Below are 24410 nucleotides of genomic sequence, written 5' to 3'. Positions count from 1 at the left end.
ATCCTCGGACGAGGAGAGGAGAGAAGGATCATCAGACCAATATGCAGCATTCGGGAAATAAGCCATCTTTTATTTGAACACGATGGCAACACGAAACAAAACACTTACAAATTTACAAAACAAGAAAACGACGTTGACGAAACCTGAACATAAACTTACATAACTAAACGTAAACTCACGGACAGGAAACAGACGACATCAAAATAAACGAACAGCCAAACAGTCCCGTATGGTACATACATTCGACGACACAGGAGACACTCACCCACCAACAAACAGTGAGAACACCCTACCTAAATATGACTCTTAATTAGAGGAGAACGCAAAACACCTGCCTCTAATTAAGAGCCATACCAGGCAACCACAACCAACATAGAAACAGATAACATAGACTGCCCACCCAAAACACATGCCCTGACCTAAACACATACAAAAACAACATAAAACAGGTCAGGACCGTTACAGAACCCCCCCCCTCAAGGTGCGAACGCCGGGCGCACCAGCACAAAGTCCAGGGGAGGGTCTGGGTGGGCAGTTGACCACGGTGGTGGCTCCGGCTCTGGACGCTGTCCCCACACCACCATAGTCACTCCCCGCTTCTGTCTTCCCCTCCCAATGACCACCCTAAAACTAACATCCCCTAAATGAACGGCCAGCACCGGGAGAAGGGGCAGCACCGGGACAAGGGGCAGCACCGGGACAAGGGGCAGCACCGGGACAAGGGGCAGCACCGGGACAAGGGGCAGCACCGGGACAAGGGGCAGCACCGGGACAAGGGGCAGCACCGGGACAAGGGGCAGCACCGGGATAAGGACCAGCACCGGGATAAGGGGCAGCACCGGGACAAGGGGCAGCACCGGGACAAGGGGCAGGTCCCGGCTGAGGGACTCTGGCAGATCCTGGCTGAGGGACTCTGGCAGATCCTGGCTGAGGGACTCTGGCAGATCCTGGCTGAGGGACTCTGGCAGATCCTGGCTGAGGGACTCTGGCAGATCCTGGCTGAGGGACTCTGGCAGATCCTGGCTGAGGGACTCTGGCAGATCCTGGCTGAGGGACTCTGGCAGGTCCTGGCTGAGGGACTCTGGCAGGTCCTGGCTGAGGGACTCTGGCAGGTCCTGGCTGAGGGACTCTGGCAGGTCCTGGCTGAGGGACTCTGGCAGGTCCTGGCTGAGGGACTCTGGCAGGTCCTGGCTGGACGGCTCTGGCAGGTCCTGGCTGGACGGCTCTGGCAGGTCCTGGCTGGACGGCTCTGGCAGGTCCTGGCTGGACGGCTCTGGCAGGTCCTGGCTGGACGGCTCTGGCAGGTCCTGGCTGGACGGCTCTGGCAGGTCCTGGCTGGACGGCTCTGGCAGGTCCTGGCTGGACGGCTCTGGCAGGTCCTGGCTGGACGGCTCTGGCCGGTCATGGCAGGACGGCTCTGGCAGGTCATGGCAGGACGGCTCTGGCAGGTCATGGCAGGACGGCTCTGGCAGGTCATGGCAGGACGGCTCTGGCTGGTCATGGCAGGACGGCTCTGGCTGATCATGGCAGGACGGCTCTGGCTGGTCATGGCAGGACGGCTCTGTAGGGAGGAGAAGGAGAGACAGCCTGGTGCGTGGTCTAGGCACTGGCTGCGCTGGAGAGGAGGAAACAGCTGGAGAGAGAACCCGGAGAGACAGCCTGGTACGGGGGGCTGCCACCGGAGGACTGGTACATGGAGGTGGCACCGGGTATACCGGACCGTGAAGGAGGACACGTGCTCTTGAGCACCGAGCCTCCCCAACCTTACCAGGTTGAATGGTCCCCGTAGCCCTGCCAGTGCGGCGAGGTGGAATAGCCCGCACTGGGCTATGCAGGCGAACCGGGGACACCACCTGTAAGGCTGGTGCCATGTACGCCGGCCCGAGGAGACGTACTGGAGACCAGATACGTTGGGCCGGCTTCATGGCACTCGGCTCGATGCCCAACTTAGCCCTCCCAGTGCGGCAAGGTGGAATAGCCCGCACTGGGCTAAGCACGCGTACTGGGGACACCGTGCGCTTTACCGCATAACACGGTGTCTTACCAGTACGACGCCTTCTACCTCCACGGTAAGCACGGGGAGTTGGCTCGGGTATCCTACCCGGCTTTGCCACACTCCTCGTGTGTCCCCCCCCCAAGAAATTTTTGGCTCTGACCCACGGGCTCCCAACCGCGTCGACGCGCTGCCTCCTCATACCAGCGCCTCTCAGCCTTCGCTGCTTCCAACTCCTCCTTGGGACGGCGATATTCCCCTGGCTGAGCCCAAGGTCCTCTACCATCCAGGATCTCCTCCCAAGTCCAGGAGTCCTTGTTGCTCTGTTGAGCATTCCCTTGCCGCTTGGTCTTAGCGTGGTGGGTGATTCTGTAAGGGCTGTCGCTCTCCTCATCCTCGGACGAGGAGAGGAGAGAAGGATCATCAGACCAATATGCAGCATTCGGGAAATAAGCCATCTTTTATTTGAACACGATGGCAACACGAAACAAAACACTTACAAATTTACAAAACAAGAAAACGACGTTGACGAAACCTGAACATAAACTTACATAACTAAACGTAAACTCACGGACAGGAAACAGACGACATCAAAATAAACGAACAGCCAAACAGTCCCGTATGGTACATACATTCGACGACACAGGAGACACTCACCCACCAACAAACAGTGAGAACACCCTACCTAAATATGACTCTTAATTAGAGGAGAACGCAAAACACCTGCCTCTAATTAAGAGCCATACCAGGCAACCACAACCAACATAGAAACAGATAACATAGACTGCCCACCCAAAACACATGCCCTGACCTAAACACATACAAAAACAACATAAAACAGGTCAGGACCGTTACAGGCGAGAAGGAGACGGTTGTGCGTAAGAGCCAGCAGCATGGCGCCTCGTCCCGCCTGGTGGAAGAGCTCTTCTGGATTGACAGCAGCATATTGTCCTTCTCCAAGTGGAGGCTGGGAGACATGGGGAAGGAAGGAAGGAAGGCATTTGGAAATAGGTAGACGATTGATGATACGGTAGCTAGTGTTCTGGAGGACATTTGTTGTTGAAACCGAATGGGGACCTTAGTTCTGCGTGTGTCAGGATTGTGGCACCAGATGTTGTTGGCACATGACTTATTTGCTATGCAGCCCTGGTGAGACATGGTACTAGGTTCAAACACTGTTCTACCAGGTGACTGTAGTGAGTGGGTCAGTGGGACTGTGATGGAACAACTTCTCCTATCAGCCTTGTTATTGGTTTCTGCTTTTTACTTCAGTGACAGACGTGTGTGTGTGTGTGTGTGTGTGTGTGTGTGTGTGTGTGTGTGTGTGTGTGTGTGTGTGTGTGTGTGTGTGTGACATATGGACTCCAGGCAATCCCCTCGAGCTTAGCCTAGAGCTCTAGTCTGCTCTGACAGAGTGCACCAAGGACAACATGACTCCACCCCTTTGGCTTTCCTGGCCTCTTCTTCCCCCCAGACTGCACTCCCACTGGGGCACCAGACAACCATCACTGTGGTTTCTTGAACAGCATTAAGGTTGACATCAGCTGACCTCTGACCTCATTCTCAGCTGCCTCCTGGCGGAAAATGTGTCAATGTGTCCGTCACCTGTTGTCTATTGTAACCACGTAAATAACTGTTAAGCCCTCACACGGTAAGTAGTAGTCTGAGTGTTGTTACCAATAAAGGTCACGGGGTAATGTGTTTTACTATAATCATGTAGAGTCATCACAAAAAAAATTGTTTGTCATTTTTGTCTTTGTAATTGTTTTATTGTTGTTGACGATCAATGTAATTAATTTGATTTGTTTTCAAGCGAGCAGTTTAAAAAATATCTGTAGAATCCCAGTAGCTTTTACTTTGCTGTTTGGATGAAGGTGAAACAAACAAAGCACTTGTGTATTTTAAATCAGACCTTTTTGACCTAAAGTGATTTCTCCCCCTCAGAGATTTGATTGTTTTCCTTCTTCTCTGGCACGTTGTTCCACTTGTACGTTGTACATACGTGATTCTGACATTCTCCAGTAATTGCAATCAATGAAATTAAGACACTATGTGTGTTAAATGGTTACTATAGGGATAATACCATAACCATTGATCTGTTTAATTTCAGTAGTTGTTCCAAGTTTTCTGGGCCGCGGTGCCATTTCGTTGTTGGCTGTCCTCTCTATACAGCAGGCTCATCAAGCACAGAGACTGTATTTCTATCACTGTAAAGTAGGCTCATCAAGCACAGAGACTGTACTTCTATCACTGTAAAGTAGGCTCATCAAGCACAGAGACTGTATTTCTATCACTGTAAAGTAGGCTCATCAAGCACAGAGACTGTACTTCTATCACTGTAAAGTAGGCTCATCAAGCACATATACTGTATTTCTATCACTGTAAAGTAGGCTCATCAAGCACAGAGACTGTATTTCTATCACTGTAAAGTAGGCTCATCAAGCACAGAGACTGTATTTCTATCACTGTAAAGTAGGCTCATCAAGCACAGTCATGACATGAGACTGTATTTCTATCACTAGTCTATGCTGCTGTCCTCTTCTCCTTGTACTGTATAACCCTGAGTGTGTTTCCATAGCAACAGCTCTGGACCCAATAAAGGGTTAGTTTGGAGTAGCCAGTCGCTGGGTGACCTCTTACCTAATAAAGGGTTAGTTTGGAGTGGCTAGTCGCTGGGCGACCTCTTACCTAATAAAGGGTTAGTTTGGAGTGGCCAGTCGCTGGGCGACCTCTTACCCAATAAAGGGTTAGTTTGGAGTGGCCAGTCGCTGGGCGACCTCTTACCCAATAAAGGGTTAGTTTGGAGTGGCCAGTCGCTGGGCGACCTCTTACCCAATAAAGGGTTCGTTTGGAGTGGCCAGTCGCTGGGCGACCTCTTACCCAATAAAGGGTTAGTTTGGAGTGGCCAGTCACTGGGCGACCTCTTACCCAATAAAGGGTTAGTTTGGAGTGGCCAGTCGCTGGGCGACCTCTTACCCAATAAAGGGTTAGTTTGGAGTGGCCAGTCGCTGGGCGACCTCTTACCCAATAACGGGTTAGTTTGGAGTGGCCAGTCGCTGGGCGACACCTGAGGTTTGACTCTGCCTGTTAGAGGAAGGCTTTGCTACAGTACTACTGCAGTATTTCTCTGCCACGCTGTGCCTGCCTGTTATCTCTTAGCAGGAGCATCTCACCTCAACCTTCATTTATCATATCACCAGTGTTTTACAATACATTCCTGAGGGACAATTTTTGTTGTTGTTGGGAGGGGCACATTTTGATTCTACCCACCTGAATCATTAAGCTGAAACCAAAATGTGCGCCCCCTGTGTGTTCCCAAGAGGGATGGCTGGAGAAACCCTGCATTTTACACACAGCTAGAACACATGTTATTTTCCTTAACTTTTTAAAACACGTCCCAGTTCTTACCTACGGTGCTTCTGTGCAGTGGAGTTACATTGTTTCCTACAGGTTCCTTGACGTTATCGTCCTCCTTTATGTGTATCTAACCCAGGTTGACGAGTTTGTCCATAATTGCTCCACTAGCAGCAAATCCACCAACTGCTGCTTCTTAGAGCTGGAGAAGTCCCTCTGGAGGAGTCCTGAAGAAGTCCCTCTGGAGGAGTCCTGAAGAAGTCCCTCTGGAGGAGTCCTGAAGAAGTCCCTCTGGAGGAGTCCTGAAGAAGTCCCTCTGGAGGAGTCCTGAAGAAGTCCCTCTGGAGGAGTCCTGAAGAAGTCCCTCTGGAGGAGTCCTGAAGAAGTCCCTCTGGAGGAGTCCTGAAGAAGTCCCTCTGGAGGAGTCCTGAAGAAGTCCCTCTGGAGAAGTCCCTCTGGAGGAGTCCTGAAGAAGTCCCTCTGGAGGAGTCCTGAAGAAGTCCCTCTGGAGGAGTCCTGAAGAAGTCCCTCTGGAGGAGTCCCTCTGGAGGAGTTCCTCTGGAGAAGTCTTTTGATTGTTCAGGCTTCCATGAGCTGTGAATAGCCTTGATGTTTCAAATGTTTTGAGGTGGGTCATAGCCACTTTGGGAAAAACATGCAGTATTCGTTTTCCCATTGCAGAATATCAGGGTGGGGTCAATTCCAGCCAATTGTATACAATTGAATTGCATTCCTATGGAGAAATCCCATGTCCAAGTCAACAAAGGAATTGACCTGAAGTGACCCCAGCCATGTAGAATGATGTGGTGTTCTGTGCACTTTACAGTAGACTGTGGATGACCCAACAACCAATTCATTGACACATTCCATCTCCCCATACCAACGGTGTTTCCTTCTATCATAACTCCTTGACGGCATCGTCTCACCCATCTTTGTCTCCCCTTCCCCTCTCCTATTTTTTGTCTGCTGTTCTGTACAGTGCAGTCAGAATGTGGCTCACTTTAAAGAGTTTTGTTAGAGCAGATTTAAATTAGAGTCTGCCTCTTAAAAATAAACCATGGGCATCATGACAGCAGTGGGCGGAGAGTGCTTTCTGCTCTGCTACTTTACCCATCTCTACCAATTTATCTAACCCCTCTCTCCTCTCTGTCTCTAACCCCCTCTCTCTAACCCTCTCTCTCTCACCCCCTTTCTCTCACCCTCTCTCTAACCCCCTCTCACCCTCTCTCTAACCCCCTCTCACCCTCTCTCTCACCCTCTCTCTCACCCCCTCACCCTCTCTCTCACCCCCTCACCCTCTCTCTCACCCCCTCCACCTCTCTCTCACCCCCTCTCTCTCACCCCCTCTCTCTCACCCCCTCTCTCTCACCCCCTCTCTCACCCCCTCTCTCACCCCCTCTCTCTCACCCCCTCTCTCTCACCCCCTCTCTCTCACCCTCTCTCTAACCCCCTCTCCCCCCTCTCTCTAACCCTCTCACCCTCTCCCCCTCTCTCTAACCCTCTCTCTAACCCCCTCTCTCTCTCTCTAACCCTCTCTCGAACCCCCTCTCTCTCTCTACTCTCTCTAACCCTCTCCCCCTCTCTCTAACCCTCTCTCTAACCCCCTCTCTCTCTACTCTCTCAAAACCCCTCTCTCTCTCTACTCTCTCTAACCCTCTCCCCCTCTCTCTAACCCTCTCTCTCTCTACTCTCTCTAACCCTCTCGCGAACCCCCTCTCTCTCTCTACTCTCTCTAACCCTCTCCCCCTCTCTCTAACCCTCTCTCGAACCCCCTCTCTCTCTACTCTCTCAAAACCCCTCTCTCTCTCTACTCTCTCTAACCCTCTCCCCCTCTCTCTAACCCTCTCTCTCTCTCTACTCTCTCTAACCCTTTCTCTAACCCTCTCCCCCTCTCTCTAACCCTCTCTCTAACCCTCTCTCTCTCTCTACTCTCTCTAACCCTCTCCCCCTCTCTCTAACCCTCTCTCCACTCTTCTCAGCTTACTTAATTAGTCCATCTGCAGGGGAATCATGGGGCGCCACTGGGGTTGTCGACTTCTAACCCCTAACACACACACACACACACCCCCCACACACACCCCACACACACCACACACACACAATAGCATAGATTCTGTCTGTCCTGGAGTAGCTGCCTGTATCAGGGGATATGAAGAGCTAAGATGAAGGCAGGGTGTTGAAGGATGGATGCAGTCTGTGATGCAGTGTTGGTCTTCACCACGGGGCTGTGATGGTAGCACTGCAGCAGATGTTGGTCTTCACCACGGGGCTGTGATGGTAGCACTGCAGCAGATGTTGGTCTTCACCACGGGGCTGTGATGGTAGCACTGCAGCAGATGTTGGTCTTCACCACGGGGCTGTGATGGTAGCACTGCAGCAGATGTTGGTCTTCACCACGGGGCTGTGATGGTAGCACTGCAGCAGATGTTGGTCTTCACCACGGGGCTGTGATGGTAGCACTGCAGCAGATGTTGTTCTTCACCACGGGGCTGTGATGGTAGCACTGCAGCAGATGTTGTTCTTCCAGGGGGCTGTGATGGTAGCACTGCAGCAGATGTTGTTCTTCCAGGGGGCTGTGATGGTAGCACTGCAGCAGATGTTGGTCTTCCAGAGGGCTGTGATGGTAGCACTGCAGCAGATGTTGGTCTTCACCAGGGGGCTGTGATGGTAGCACTGCAGCAGATGTTGGTCTTCACCACGGGGCTGTGATGGTAGCACTGCAGCAGATGTTGTTCTTCCAGGGGGCTGTGATGGTAGCACTGCAGCAGATGTTGTTCTTCCAGGGGGCTGTGATGGTAGCACTGCAGCAGATGTTGTTCTTCCAGGGGGCTGTGATGGTAGCACTGCAGCAGATGTTGTTCTTCCAGGGGGCTGTGATGGTAGCACTGCAGCAGATGTTGGTCTTCACCAGGGGGCTGTGATGGTAGCACTGCAGCAGATGTTGGTCTTCACCAGGGGGCTGTGATGGTAGCACTGCAGCAGATGTTGGTCTTCCAGAGGGCTGTGATGGTAGCACTGCAGCAGATGTTGGTCTTCACCACGGGGCTGTGATGGTAGCACTGCAGCAGATGTTGTTCTTCCAGGGGGCAGTGATGGTAGCACTGCAGCAGATGTTGTTCTTCCAGGGGGCTGTGATGGTAGCACTGCAGCAGATGTTGGTCTTCACCAGGGGGCTGTGATGGTAGCACTGCAGCAGATGTTGGTCTTCACCACGGGGCTGTGATGGTAGCACTGCAGCAGATGTTGTTCTTCCAGGGGGCTGTGATGGTAGCACTGCAGCAGAAGTTGGTCTTCACCAGGGGGCTGTGATGGTAGCACTGCAGCAGATGTTGGTCTTCACCAGAGGGCTGTGATGGTAGCACTGCAGCAGATGTTGGTCTTCACCAGGGGGCTGTGATGGTAGCACTGCAGCAGATGTTGTTCTTCCAGGGGGCTGTGATGGTAGCACTGCAGCAGAAGTTGGTCTTCACCAGGGGGCTGTGATGGTAGCACTGCAGCAGATGTTGGTCTTCACCAGGGGGCAGTGATGGTAGCACTGCAGCAGAAGTTGGTCTTCACCAGGGGGCTGTGATGGTAGCACTGCAGCAGATGTTGGTCTTCACCAGGGGGCTGTGATGGTAGCACTGCAGCAGATGTTGGTCTTCACCAGGGGGCTGTGATGGTAGCACTGCAGCAGATGTTGTTCTTCACCACGGGGCTGTGATGGTAGCACTGCAGCAGAAGTTGGTCTTCACCAGGGGGCTGTGATGGTAGCACTGCAGCAGATGTTGTTCTTCCAGGGGGCAGTGATGGTAGCACTGCAGCAGATGTTGTTCTTCCAGGGGGCTGTGATGGTAGCACTGCAGCAGATGTTGGTCTTCACCAGGGGGCTGTGATGGTAGCACTGCAGCAGATGTTGGTCTTCACCAGGGGGCAGTGATGGTAGCACTGCAGCAGAAGTTGGTCTTCACCAGGGGGCTGTGATGGTAGCACTGCAGCAGATGTTGGTCTTCACCAGGGGGCTGTGATGGTAGCACTGCAGCAGATGTTGGTCTTCACCAGGGGGCTGTGATGGTAGCACTGCAGCAGATGTTGGTCTTCACCAGGGGGCTGTGATGGTAGCACTGCAGCAGATGTTGGTCTTCACCAGGGGGCTGTGATGGTAGCACTGCAGCAGAAGTTGGTCTTCACCAGGGGGCTGTGATGGTAGCACTGCAGCAGATGTTGGTCTTCACCAGGGGGCTGTGATGGTAGCACTGCAGCAGATGTTGGTCTTCACCAGGGGGCTGTGATGGTAGCACTGCAGCAGATGTTGGTCTTCACCAGGGGGCAGTGATGGTAGCACTGCAGCAGATGTTGGTCTTCACCAGGGGGCTGTGATGGTAGTATTGCAGCAGATGTTGGTCAGGGACTTCCAGAAAGGTTGGAAGGAGACGGCCTTCCTTATTAAATGTGGGACTGTTCTGGACACATTCAGAGCTGAAGAGGCAGACACAGTTCAGACTGGGACAGAGGGGAATACAGGCCTATTTTATTATACATGCTCTGCTAGTGATGTGTGTGTGTGTGTACGCGTGTAGATGAGTGAGCACTGGAAGCCTATGGGTGGTGTGCAGCAGAGTGATGGTATTGATCAAGCCCAGAGTGTGAGAGGCTCCTCCCTCTCGCCTGTTATTTTTGTTTCTGGGTTGGAGCCATGGTAACCCACAGGTCAGTCAGAGGTCCTGCCAATAAAGAGCTCTGCTTGGCTCAACCACTTGCACAAAGGGAAAGGGGGATACCTGGTCAGTTGTCCAACTGAATGTATTCAACTGAAATGTGTCTTCCGCATTTAACCCAACCCCTCTGAATCAGAGAGGTCGGGGGGGGGGGGGGCTGCCTTAATTGACATCCATGTCTTCGGCGCCGGGGAACAGTGGGTTAACTGCCTTGCTCAGGGGCAGAACGACAGATTTTCACCTTGACAGCTCGGGGATTCGATCCAGCAACATGTCGGTTACTGGCCCAACGCTCTAACCACTAGGTTACCATGAGTACACTACTGTGTCTCCGATGCTATAGAAATAGAAGGACTAGAATGGGAATTCCAATGAAAGTCAATGGGTGGTATGTTTCTATTTATCTTAAATAGCCTGAAATTGGAATATTATGAATAGCCACAATAATAAAGGTGTTGGACTGTTTGCATAGCCCGGTGTGTTTACCTGTTGTTGTTGTTGTTGATATTTCCAGGTCTAGTTGGAACGACTTGGTAGTATTTAAAATGCTCTTCTATCCATGTACAGCGAAATGAAATTATTTAAACTTTATTGATCCCTGGCGGGGAGGACACAATGGTGTGGCAGCAGACAGACTGGGCAATAAAGACACAAAGACACAGGTCAGAAGAACACCTGGAGTCTTCGCTGACGTAATGCCCGATAGAAGTGTTTCTCAATGTTCTCATCTCTATAGACTTCCCACAGTCTAATCTGTTGATCTCAGTTAGCCCCACCTACAGTAGTAGAGAGAGAGTTGGCCATATGACTTAGTGTATTTTCTGGGTTAAATACACAGAATAGTAGTCTCTTGTTCAGCTTATTGCTGCTAGGTGAGGTTAACAGTATAAAGCCATACACTGTAGCCTGTATCATTAGCATCTACGTGGCAGTAATTGGTAAAGCACTTTGAAGTAAGTAGCGATCCAGCTTGTGTCCTGCGTTATGCCCTGGAGGAAATGGGCTGTTTGGGGTTCGGGACTGAATTAACCTGGGCCCCGGGTGCCCATTCTCACTATTGCCCGATGAGAGCCCAGGGAAGCCAAATCAATGGCCAATTAGAGCAATTCATCAGTGGGATGTCTATTTCTTATACCCCACATATATACAGATGGACATTCACACACACACACACACACACACACACATACACTGGTTATAGATCAAGTTGGAGAGCTGGCCATTTCTGTTTTACCCTCGCCTCCTAAGCAAATGTCAATGAAAATGTTTATGATTAGTAGCCAATGGTAATATATTATTAAAATATGTTGTGATTTGATCAATGGCATTTGATTGGTCAATAGGATGTGATTGACACCTGACAGTTGAGAATCTGTAATTGGAAACCTCTGCCTTAGCCAAGGGCTGTGTAGGCCTAAAAATGTGGCACTGTACCAGCTTAATATGGATGCCATTAACTGGGCTCTCTGTGAAGGAGCTGTCAAACTGAAACCAAAATAATGCACTGAATTTGGGAGTGATATTTTGGTACCTCTCTCTTTACATAAATTGCCTGCTTCAGTGTTACCCATTTTCCTCTTGAAGTATGTTCGGTGTTTAACAAGCGCTCTGGCCTCGACACCTGTGTTCAACACTGGATCCTACACAAACCGATGGGTTCCTTTAGCTAACAACAACTGGGCCATGTTTTCCCCTTTAACATGCTGTGAACTGCACTATGTTTCTGGTTGACTTCCCCTTTAACATGCTGTGAACTGCACTATGTTTCTGGTTAACTTCCCCTTTAACATGCTGTGAACTGCACTATGTTTCTGGTTAACTTCCCCTTTAACATGCTGTAAACTGCAATATGTTTCTGGTTAACTTCCCCTTTAACATGCTGTAAATTGCACTATGTTTCTGGTTAACTTCCCCTTTAACATGCTGTAAACTGCACTATGTTTCTGGTTAACTTCTCCTTTAACATGCTGTAAACTGCACTATGTTTCTGGTTAACTTCTCCTTTAACATGCTGTAAACTGCACTATGTTTCTGGTTAACTTCCCCTTTAACATGCTGTAAACTGCACTATGTTTCTGGTTAACTTCCCCTTTAACATGCTGTAAACTGCACTATGTTTCTGGTTAACTTCCCCTTTAACATGCTGTGAACTGCACTATGTTTCTGGTTGACTTCCCCTTTAACATGCTGTGAACTGCACTATGTTTCTGGTTGACTTCCCCTTTAACATGCTGTGAACTGCACTATGTTTCTGGTTGACTTCCCCTTTAACATGCTGTGAACTGCACTATGTTTCTGGTTGACTTCCCCTTTAACATGCTGTGAACTGCACTATGTTTCTGGTTAAGGGGATTTAGGGGAGAAGTCAACTCATTCACTACTACCAAGCAAAACAACTGTTGGCTGTGACAGCCATATTCCTGTGTGTTTGTGTGCGTGCGAGTGAGACCGTGCGAGTTTGTGAGTAAATGTTTATCTGCTTGAGCTCCAGACTGGAATTATTTAATTGGTGCTTGACAACATACGTACTCCAATGCAAATGCATGGTGTCCCTCATTATCTCAGAGAGACTCTCAAATGAACGCGGACACTCACTCGCACCAAAGTACTCTACACACATCATACACATACAGGACCAACAACTCATGTAACAGTTCTCTCATACTCTAACCCCCCCCCCCCCCCCCCCCCCCCCGTCTCTGTGTGTTTCTCTCTCCAGTGGAGAAGTGCATGAGCTGCATGCAGACAGGGACCCAGATGGTGAAGCTCCGCGGCGGTTCCAGAGGACTGGTGCGCTACTTCTACCTGGACCAACACAAGTCCTGCATCCGTTGGCGGCCCTCGCGCAAGAACGAGAAGGCCAAGAGTGAGTGGTTTTGCTGTCTCGTTTACTGACTGACTGACTGAATGGCTGAGCTGCTTAGACTGGGAATTAACAGGAGTTAAGGACCTATCTGTTTTAATTGTGCTCGAATGACAAGTCTAAGAGTAAATCTCTTTGGCTGACTGACTGATCCTCAGCCAGTGTCTCACATTTGACTTCCTTACTTCTGTATTGCCCTGGAATTAAAAGGAATGAAGGATTTCCGCGGTCTGTTTGGTATACATATTAACGTAAAAGTCCTTTTACTCTGTCTCACATCAACAATCAGCACTTCCATCTCTCCCACTAAGCCTATTACTGTAGTCCCAAACAGCACAGGAATCATTTAGGATTCACTTGAAACAAATAAACAATGGATATACATTGTCAAGACAGCTTCTTTTTTTTTACATTGATTTTATGTTTTTTTACATTGAAAATGTATTATTTAATACAGATTTGAATCTAAGGCAGTAAAATGTGTAAAACTATACAAGGATGTGAAGTCTGTCACTAGACACAGTATATAACCATTTCTCCTATACAAGGATGTGAAGTCTGTCACTAGACACAGTATATAACCATTTCTCCTATACAAGGATGTGAAGTCTGTCACTAGACACAGTATATAACCATTTCTCCTATACAAGGATGTGAAGTCTGTCACTAGACACAGTATATAACAATTTCTCCTATACAAGGATGTGAAGTCTGTCACTAGACACAGTATATAACCATTTATCCTATACAAGGATGTGAAGTCTGTCACTAGACACAGTATATAACCATTTCTCCTATACAAGGATGTGAAGTCTGTCACTAGACACAGTATATAACCATTTCTCCTATACAAGGATGTGAAGTCTGTCACTAGACACAGTATATAACAATTTCTCCTATACAAGGATGTGAAGTCTGTCACTAGACACAGTATATAACCATTTATCCTATACAAGGATGTGAAGTCTGTCACTAGACACAGTATATAACCATTTCTCCTATACAAGGATGTGAAGTCTGTCACTAGACACAGTATATAACCATTTCTCCTATACAAGGATGTGAAGTCTGTCACTAGACACAGTATATAACAATTTCTCCTATACAAGGATGTGAAGTCTGTCACTAGACACAGTATATAACCATTTCTCCTATACAAGGATGTGAAGTCTGTCACTAGACACAGTATATAACAATTTCTCCTATACAAGGATGTGAAGTCTGTCACTAGACACAGTATATAACCATTTATCCTATACAAGGATGTGAAGTCTGTCACTAGACACAGTATATAACCATTTCTCCTATACAAGGATGTGAAGTCTGTCACTAGACACAGTATATAACAATTTCTCTACTGCCCCACCTGTACAGGACACATAATTACTGAGCTGAGACTGGTAACTGGAGTGCAGTGAGCTGAGACTGCCATGGTTACTGGGGTCCAGTGAGCTGAGACTGCCATGGTTACTGGGGGTCCAGTGAGCTGGGACTGCCATGGTTACTGGGGGCGCAGTGAGCTGAGACTGCCATGGTTACTGGGGGCGCAGTGAGCTGAGACTGCCATGGTTACTGGGGGCGCAGTGAGCTGAGACTGCCATGGTTACTGGGGGCGCAGTGAGCTGAGACTGCCATGGTTACTGGGGGCGCAGTGAGCTGAGACTTCTAAAATTAACACTCTCCCTGTCTATGCAGTTTAATTGTTGAAATGCATCAACAAACATTATTGTATTATTCTATTTGTAGATTCATTGATTACCATTAAGACGTACACTGCCTGAATGTAAGGGAAATGTGTTGTGTGTGTGACTGACCTCGATTCGGTCGTATGCAACAACATTTGAAATGGTGTTTTTTTACATTGGATAAAGTAGAGACTTGGAGCTAGAAAATGGTATCATACACTGCAGTTGAGGAACAATGGGAAAGCAATTCTGCTTTGAAAGTTGATCAACTTGTTACTCCACTTTTTAGAAAATGTCCCTTGAATAATTTGGTACACCTACTGGAGAGCTGTTCTTTGTCTACACCCATTCAGCTTTGTTCACACCCTCTAAAGCATTAGCCCCACCCATCTCTTTAAGGATTTATATTATGAGAAGGGAACAATGTGTATGTTGAGTAATGTGCAGTGTTAGTATTATGTTGAGTGTATAATATACAATGTCTTTCTTTTGTGTACAGCAGTACTGTGTGTCCAAGACGATTTCCCCCCTTGGGGACATTGAAGTTCATCGTGTCTTATCTTCCCGGCATGAATCAAAGGCCACAAAGGCTTTTGGACTAACTGATTGTTTAGGCTCTGGTTGGATGGCCTATAGACCTGCTAGTTAGTCTTTCCAAGGGGATTACGCATGTTTAACAGGTGCGGGCATATAAAAGAATGATGTGGAGAGAGCTTCTTGGAACCAGACAGAATGTATACATATATAATTAGAAACCAAATGAGGTGATCATCATTCCAAAAGGTTACTTACGACTGAGTCAATCTTCCTGAAAACAGGCCAACGTGAAAGTTGTGCACTACTCACCTTTTAGGTGTCAGAAAATTGAATGGGCTTGAGGTAAACTCAAAATGGTCACCACGTGCGGAGAACTCAAAATGGTCACCACGTGCGGAGAACTCAAAATGGTCACCACGTACGGTGAACTCAAAATGGTCACGTACGGTGAACTCAAAATGGTCACCACGTACGGTGAACTCAAAATGGTCACCACGTACGGTGAACTCAAAATGGTCACCACGTACATTGCCTAGTGAAAGTATACACACCCCTTGCAGTCTTTACATTTCACTGCTCCCCCCCAAAAATAAAAGGGATTACATTGGATTTTTGTTGTTGTAGATCTACACTACTCCTCATTTTCAAAGTGAAAGAAAATTATAGACTATTTTCCGAATGAACAACACATATCCATTGTTTTTGTAAAAATTGCTCAAGTTCAGAAAATTTGGTTGCGAATCAATATTTAAACTTTGTCTCAGATTTTCAAGCACATTTTAGTCATGACTGTGTCTGGACCTCTCAGGAACACTCAACTCCTCTTGGGAAGCCATTCTAGTGTGTATTTTGCATTCAAATGTGTGTAATTGTCTTGCTGAAAAATAAAACTCTGTCCCGGCGTTAGGTTTTCAGAGGACTACGGTTTTCCGCTAACATTTTACCTGGGCTTAGCTCCTTTTCATATTTCTTTTGATCCTGACAAACTCCCCAGTCTCTGCTGGTGACAAGCATACCCATAACATGATGCTGCTTCCACATTACACAAAAATACAGAGGATCAACATTGCATGCACTCTACATTACTGGCCTGTATAACAAAGTGAAAGAAGGAAGCAAATAAGACCCCCAAAATTCTATGATTTTCACATAAAAATGCACATTTATGGTTTAACTTTATTTTAATACCGTCATTTTTGTGTTAAAAAAGCATGACATTCTAAAATGTAAATTCAATTTAATATACTGTTTAATTTACAAATTTTTCATATTTACTCTCAATTTTAAAGTTTTTGCAACTACTTGCCATGTGGCTCTGTTTTTAGAGGATTGTGGGTAATTCAAGATTTTTGTTGACTTTATGATACTTTTTCTCAACGTTATCAGCATGTTTGAAGAAAGAAAAGCATATATATCCGTGTTAAACAGTTTGTTGCGCTATGAGGTGTAATGGATCATGATGAACGGATTTCAAAACCGTTGAACAAATTGACGTTCAAAGATGAGACTACCCATTCCCACCACCAACAAAGTAAATGGCACAATCGTCAATGCTAGAAGCACATACATCATCATTCAATGCTTCCAGGTCTACCTCCACGGACTACTAGTGGAATGACCACTGTGCACAGCAATGTCTGTTAGTGGGTCAAAATGGCAAATAATCAAAGACCTACATCTTTTTAACATAAGACATGGTCACTGAAAGTAACTGATCGAGAAGAGGAAGTAGATCTAATAAATAATCTAAGTTTTTGGAATTGATCAAATTAAGTTTGGACAACTAGTTGTTGGACTTGGTGATTCAAACACTAATATATTATACATAAGAATACCTCATGTTGGAAATAATTTTAAAAAGCGGTTGAAAAATAATTACGTAGAACAAGCACAACATATATCCCGTGTTTTAAAAAATACACTCCAAATCATCCCTTCTGTTTGCAACAAGGCCGTTAAGTAATACTGCAAGAAAACACATGAACTTTTTGGCCTAAAATAAAAAAAAATACAAGCTTGGGTCAACTCCAATACAACACAGAGTGAAATCCTCTAATTTTAAGTGTGGTTGTGGCAGCATCATGTTATGGGTATGCTTGTCAATGGCAGGGCCTGGGAAATCTGTCAGGATCGAAAAATAAATATATGACAGGGGCAAAGCCCAGGTAAAATGTTAGCGGAAAACCCGCCGTAGTCTTCTAAAAACCGAACCCTGGGATAGTTTACCTTTTTGAGAGGGACAATTACACATTTTAATGCAAAAATCACACCAAAATTGCTTTCCAATAAGTATTGCGTGTTCCTGAATGGTCCAGTCTCAGCCCTGACTTAAATCTGCCAACCAAATTGACTAATCTTAAGCAATTTTGACAAAAACGATGGATATACAGGTACCTGCCAAAATAAAGGAAACACCAACATGGTGTCTTAATAGGGTGTTGGGCAACCATGAGCCAGAACATTTACATTTAAGTCATTTAGCAGACGCTCTTATCCAGAGCGACTTACAAATTGGAAAGTTCATACATATTCATCCTGGTCCCCCCGTGGGGAATGAACCTACAACCCTGGCGTTGCAAGCGCCATGCTCTACCAACTGAGCCACACGGGACCAGAACAGCTTCAATGGGCCCCCTGAGTGGCGCAGTGGACTAAGGCACTGCATCACAGTGCTTGAGGTGTCACGACAGACCCGGGACAAGACTGTAACTACCAATTTGAATATTATGGAGAAGAAAAAAAAAGAACTTGCTTCTTTGCACCTTGGCATAGATTCTACAAGTGTCTGGAACTCTATTGGAGGTATGTGGCACCATTCTCCACAAGAAATTACATAATTTGGCATTTTGTTAATGGTGGTGAAAAACGCTGTCTCAGGCACCACTCCAGAAAGTGTTCAATTGGGTCAATCGGGTGACTGTGACGGCCATGGCATATGACATTATTAGTTTTCATGCTCATCAAACCATTCAATGACCACTTGTGCCCTGTGGATGGGGGCATTGTCATCCTATGGAGGCATAGCCATGGTAGCCAAAATAATGGCTCACCCAGCATTTTTATACATGATCCTAAGCTGGATGCTAATGCTTAATTAACTAGGGCAGCAGGTAGCCTAGCGATTTTAAGAGCATTGGGCCAGTAACCAAAAGATCGCTGGTTCGAATCCCAGATCTGACTAGGTGACAAATCGGATGTGCCCTTGAGCAAGGCACTTAACCCTAATTGCTTCTTAAATTCACTCTGGATAAGACTTAGGAACTACACCTGCGTGGAAGCACATGCTTTCAATATACTTTTTTATCCCTCATTTAATCAAGTGTTTGCATTATTTTGGCAGTTACCTGTATGTTGTATGTTGAGAGTTGTTAAAGGTTGGTAGAATCTTATTCACAGCTGTAACGGCTCTCAAAGGTGATTCCACCGAGTATTAACTCTGGAGTCTGAAGACATCAGCAATCAATACATTTTTTGTTTTGTTTTTATTTGTAAGATTTTCGCTAATTTCTTTCACTTTGAAAATGTGCAGTAGGTTGTGTAGATCTGTAGGGGGAAAAAATCCCAATTGATTCCCTTTTTAGAATGGTATTTTAGGGCAGAAAAAAATGTGAAGACTGGAAGGGCTGTGTAGACTCACTAGCGACTGTATATACCCATTTAATCTGTTTGGAGAAAAGAAGATAAATGTTAATGAATTTCCTGTAAAATGTCATTACTATCCCACAAGAGTTTCATCTTAATAACATAGCGTTCCGGGCACAGCAAACTAAATCGTTGCAATTATTATTTTTTGCCCTATCATATTGTCTAAGTCTCTTAATAAAGACTTCTAAGTTAAGCTTCTATCCCTCCCTGTGCCTCGAACGATTTGGCTGCCCGCTGCCATTTCAGCCTCGTTATTCACCAAACGGGGTGAAAATAATTCCAATCCCACCAAAAGGAATGAACTCAATATAATATGAATATAAGGGTTATGTAAATGGATTTGCTCCATCAAGTGACTTCCTGATTCTCTAAGTTTTTTAATTAATAGGCTACATTTGAAGTGCCTCTGGTTTCCCTCGAATACTTCCCCCGTCTTTTAACGTGTTCCAGTTGGCAGTATGAAAATGGTGGCGGTAAGGCCCAAATTCAACGGTCAGAGTTTGTTTTACTATTACAGAGTGATGGTGAACTAACCATTTGATTCCTCGCTCCCTAGTCTCCATCGACTCCATCCGAGAGGTGTGCGAGGGTAAGCAGTCTGAGATCTTCCAGCGCTACTCTGAGGGCAGCTTTGATCCCAACTGCTGTTTCAGCCTGTACTATGGAGAGCGCTTGGAGTCCCTGGATCTAGTGTCCAGTACGGGCGAGGAAGCACGCACCTGGATCACCGGCCTCAAGTACCTGGTGGCAGGCATCAGCGACGAGGACAGCCTGGCCAAGAGGCAGCGCACCCGCGACCAATATCCTTACCTGTGCATGTTCGGCTCTTTCTGGGCATAGGTTTAAGTCATTGGAGAGCAGGGTCAGGGTCATACACTGTAGCAAAACGTTTTTGCAACAGAAAAGGAGCGCTTGTAATTGGGCAAGTTCAGGTGTTCCCTCCCGGTTTCTTCCCTTGCCTTGTGAATACGACCCACAGGTCAATTCTATTTCTATTCAGGTCAGGAGAGGAATTAAAGTACCATATATATATATATATATTTTTGTAGGGGTGTAATTGTACACGTATTTGTACCAAACCGTTCAGTACCGGGACCTCGGTTTGGTCCACACTGTGAACCCCAATGAATACATAAAAAAAAATAATAATAACACTAGGTGATATAAGCTATGCCTACGTTGTGTAAATGAGTAAATCTGAGCTGACAAAACCATTTCAGGCTATTCCTTTAAAACAATCATAATAATACATGTTGACATCCCCTCAGTATTCCTACCACCGGAGGGCAGTATTCAAGCAACCCTCCACAGCTGATTCTGACTGCTCCAAATGAGTTAACAGAGCGATGGATATGTTTTATACCTGCGGATATGTACCCATTCTCCGTGGTTGACTAGAAATAAGGGGTTTCAACACCTCGTGAAAGTGCTCGAACCACACAACATTGTGTGGCCCTCCGAGGGCTACAGAGCTACTTCAGTGACAGCCCATCACATTACCCCAGAGTGGGAAATGAACGTGAACCGTGATACAGACACACCCCTTTATGAGAGTGCACATATTTTTCTCTTTGTAAGAAAACCTTACAGCACAGGCCTATACAATGTCTGTGCCATGTTTACATATGGATTTCACACACACATTGCACTTTAATTTAGTGTTGTTGACTAATCGTGTGTTTTCATTCAAGAGAAACCAAAGTGTTATTCCCGATGGTGAGCTCATCAGGCGTTATATGACTCATGATCATATATGGAGTCAGAAATACCAACACTTTTTTCTAAAATAATAAATAAAATAAAAATAACTACAGTAACTGTTGGCATGTCATTTTCCTGCTGTACTGAAACTGAAATTTAACCATGACCCCAAAACGGCAATACGTTCCGGACTGTGGGTTTGGAGAACTGCTTCTCCCCTACATTTTTGGTGAGGACTTTTCAATACTTTAATCGGTTGTGGATAATTAATAATGATGTTAGCATGGGTGCACACAGTGCACTCGCTCTTACACACACAAGTTATTTCTCTCCCCACACACAGACATGCGTACACACACTGCGGCGTCGGCGTGCCAGCGAGTCTGATGTGCTGATGAAAAGGTACATCCAAAAGCTTCCACCTCCTATCACATTGTCTCTGTCAGACGCACACAGACGGCTTGTGTTAAAATTAGACTCTGCTGCGGGGAGTAAGAGCTGTGTTAGAGAAACAGAAGGTTTTGCGTTGTTTCACGACTGTTTTGGGCTCTGAACCGTGATGCACTTAGACGACCTATCCTAAACATTGTGAACCACGCTAGCTGTACACTTTCTGTTGCAGTCTATACTTGATCAATCGATGACGCGATTAATCAGTCAATGTGACCACCTGTGCCTAGTTTATGGGACAGATCTCTTACAAAGGACTATTCAAAATAAAGTTTAACCTAAGTAGGTTTTCACAGGGCTTGTTGTTGTGTGTGTTATCTATCCTTAACCCCTGGTCGGTTTGTACGTGGCTGAAGCAGACGTTTGCGGAGGCGGATAAGAACGGCGATGGAAGCCTGAGCATCAGCGAGGTCTTGCACCTCCTACACAAGCTGAACGTCAACCTGCCCCGCCAGAAAGTCAAGCAAATGTTTAAGGTACACTACAGTCATATTTTTAATGTGTGTGTGTGTGTATATATTTTGAAGGTATTTTCTGACTTTATTGAACAGATAGGGAGGATCACAGTGGTGATAGAGGTTGCGTCAAAGGCCCGGATTCCAAACCATGCCAACAATGTAGACGTGTGCCAGAGGCTGCAGCATTACAACTAGACCAGCCAGGACAATGCTGTGGTCAGACAGTATTTTAATAATTTCGGTTTTATAAAAAATTTCAATACAAAGAATCTCAAAGCACTTAGAAGCAAAATAAACAGGCCATTAGAATTAAAGGCTACAGGCAGCTTTTGTGGAGGAGGAAAGGGGGGAGGAGGGGAGGAGGAGTGGGGAGAGGGGATCGAGGGAGGGGAGGAGGAGGAAAGGGGGGAGGAGGGGAGGGGAGGAGGAGGAAAGGGGATACCTAGTCAGTTGTACAACTGAAGGCATTCAACTGAAATGTGTCATCTGCATTTAACCCAACCCCTCTGAGTCAGAGAGGTGCGGGGGGGGGGGGGGGGGGGGCTGCCTTAATCGGCATCCATGTCTTCAGCGCCGGGGAACAGTGGGTTAACTGCCTTGCTCAGGGGCAGAACGATAGATTTTTAACATGTCAGCTAGGGGATTCAATGCAGCAACCTTTTGGTTACTAGTCCAACGCTCTAACTACGAGAGGGGGGGAAGGAGGAGAGGAAGGGAAGGAGTGTTATCAGTGATAACAGGGCTTAGTAGTGCATAGAGAACAGGGTGCCATTTAGGACGCAGACAAAATGTTAATAAATCAAGGTATTGAATCTACGTGGGTTGGTGGTTTTTAAATAGTCCAAAACTCGTGGGATACTTTCCTTTCTGAGATATTTAGTGATTCTTTATCTTATGAAAGAGAAGATGGCCCTTTTGTTGCCAATATGCTTCACTGAAACCATAAAGCCTGTGAAAATGACAATTACCCTTGATTTCTTAGCTAGCTTGGCACAGTCTGTGTGGATACAAGACCCGTTCACCCTGTTAGCGTCCGCTCCAAGAAAGGACCAGCCAGCTTTCTCCAAATGAGCCAGTCATGGTGAATAAAAAGAGAGAGCTGTGACTTCAATATTTCCCAACTTTTAAATTGAGTTCATTTAATTAACAACCTCGGTCAACCTCAGGACTTGACCTTTTTCAAAGCTGTTCGAATGACTCACTTAGTGGGAATGGGGATGTGTCGTCGTGACTGTTATGAAATTTGGGACAGATTTGTCACAGGAAACTATATAACAGGAAAGGTAATTGAGAGGCACCTAGAAATGGCTGTTGTGCCTTTTTCATCATGACTCCTGGGCTCCTCCTCAATTCATCCTGCCTAGATTCCTTGTATCTATCCTTGCCACCTTCTCTAAATACATTAGAGAAGGTCTGATGGAAGGGTCCTTGGACTTTTCCCTTAGCAAACAGGCTATGCTATTAGCTACAAACTCACAGCCATGACACAGCCCAGTGGAGCCAGAGGGTCCTTTGACAGCCCTGCTAAGATTAGTGAGTTAGCAGTGTGTTATCATGTTGTTAGTCTGTTAGCGCTGGCGCAAGTGGCAGTTCCTGTGGCGTAGCGAGCTGCACTAAGCCCTGCCCCCCTTGGGGGGTGTCACCCATATGGTGCGTAGGAAAACAGACGGCCTCCGGTGTAACACACGATAACACACCAGGGACCAATCTGGACCTTGGTGTTTGTGTGGGTGGGTGTGCGCGTTCTTGCTACACTTAGTGTACCACATTAAGTCAATTTCTCCCCCTCTCTCCCTCGAGAGATTTGACTTCCTGTTCAGTGTTGAGACACAGAGGTACGTTGTTTCTGCCAGGTGCTCTTTTTTGCCTCTCCGTTGAGCGTGCCGATGTTTGGGTTTGTACTGGGTCAATATTCAAATGTTATATGTTACATGCGCCGAATACAACGGGTGTAGACTTAACGGTGAAATGTTTACTTACGAGCCCTTCCCAACGATGCAGAGATAACAACAGAATAGGAAGTAGTAACACAAGGAATCAAATACACAAAATTAGAGCAACAGTACCAGCCAAAAGTTTGGACACACCTACTCATTCAAGGGTTTTTCTTTATTTTTACTATTTTCTGCATTGTAGAGTAACATCAAAACTATTAAATAACACATGTGGAATCATGTAGTAACCCAAAAAAGTGTTAAACAAATCAAAATATGTTTTAGATTCTTCAAAGTATCTACCCCTGGCTTGATGACAGCTTTACACACTCTTGGCATTCTCTCAACCAGCTTCATGAGGTAGTCACCTGGATTGCATTTCGAAAAACAGGTGTGCCTTGTTAAAAGTACATTTGTGGAATTTCTTTCCTTAGTGCATTTGAGCCGATCAGTTGTGTGGTGATAAGGTAGGGGTGGTATACAGAGGATAGCCCAAGTCCATATTATTAAATTCTGAAAGTTTCTTCAAGTGCAGTCGCAAAAACCATCAAGCTCTATGATGAAACTGGCTCTCATGAGGACCCAGAGTTACCTCTACAGAGGATACGTTCATTAGTTACCAGACTCAGAAATTGCAGCCCAAATAAATGCTTTACAGAGTTCAAGTAACAGACACATTTCAACATCAACTGTTCAGAGGAGACTGCGTGAATCAGGCCTTCATGGTTGAATTGCTGCAAAGAAACCACTACTAAAGGACACCAATAAGAAGAAGAGACTTGCTTGGGCCAAGAAACACGAGCAATGGACATTAGATCGGTGGAAGCCTGGAGTTCAAATTTGAGATTTTTGGATCCAACCACCGTGTCTTTGTGAGACACAGAGTAGGTGAACAGATGATCTCTGCATGTGTGGTTCCCACCGTGAAGCATGGAGTAGGCAGTATGATGGTGTGGGGTGCTTTGCTGGTGACACTGTCTGTGATTTATTTATAATTCAAGGCACACTTAACCAGCATGGCTACCACAGCATTCTGCAGCGATACGCTGTCTCATCTGGTTTGCACCTAGTCCCACTATCATTTGTTTCTCAA

General features: G+C 46.5%; 1 protein-coding gene across 1 annotated transcript in view; it reads left to right on the top strand.

Moving 5' to 3' along the window:
- The window catches only part of LOC139557822 (1-phosphatidylinositol 4,5-bisphosphate phosphodiesterase eta-2-like), a 329946-nt gene that overhangs the window by 232015 nt on the left and 73521 nt on the right, over nt 1-24410 (top strand). Inside the window, 3 exon segments of the mRNA XM_071373046.1 lie at nt 12764-12910; nt 19331-19574; nt 21272-21401. Of these exon segments, the coding sequence (XP_071229147.1) occupies nt 12764-12910; nt 19331-19574; nt 21272-21401 (521 nt within the window).

Source organism: Salvelinus alpinus, chromosome 28 (assembly GCF_045679555.1).
Source record: "Salvelinus alpinus chromosome 28, SLU_Salpinus.1, whole genome shotgun sequence".
NCBI classification, from domain to species: Eukaryota; Metazoa; Chordata; class Actinopteri; order Salmoniformes; family Salmonidae; genus Salvelinus; species Salvelinus alpinus.
The sequence above is the reverse complement of the archived record's forward strand: the minus strand, read 5'-3'. Positions and strand labels throughout refer to the sequence as shown.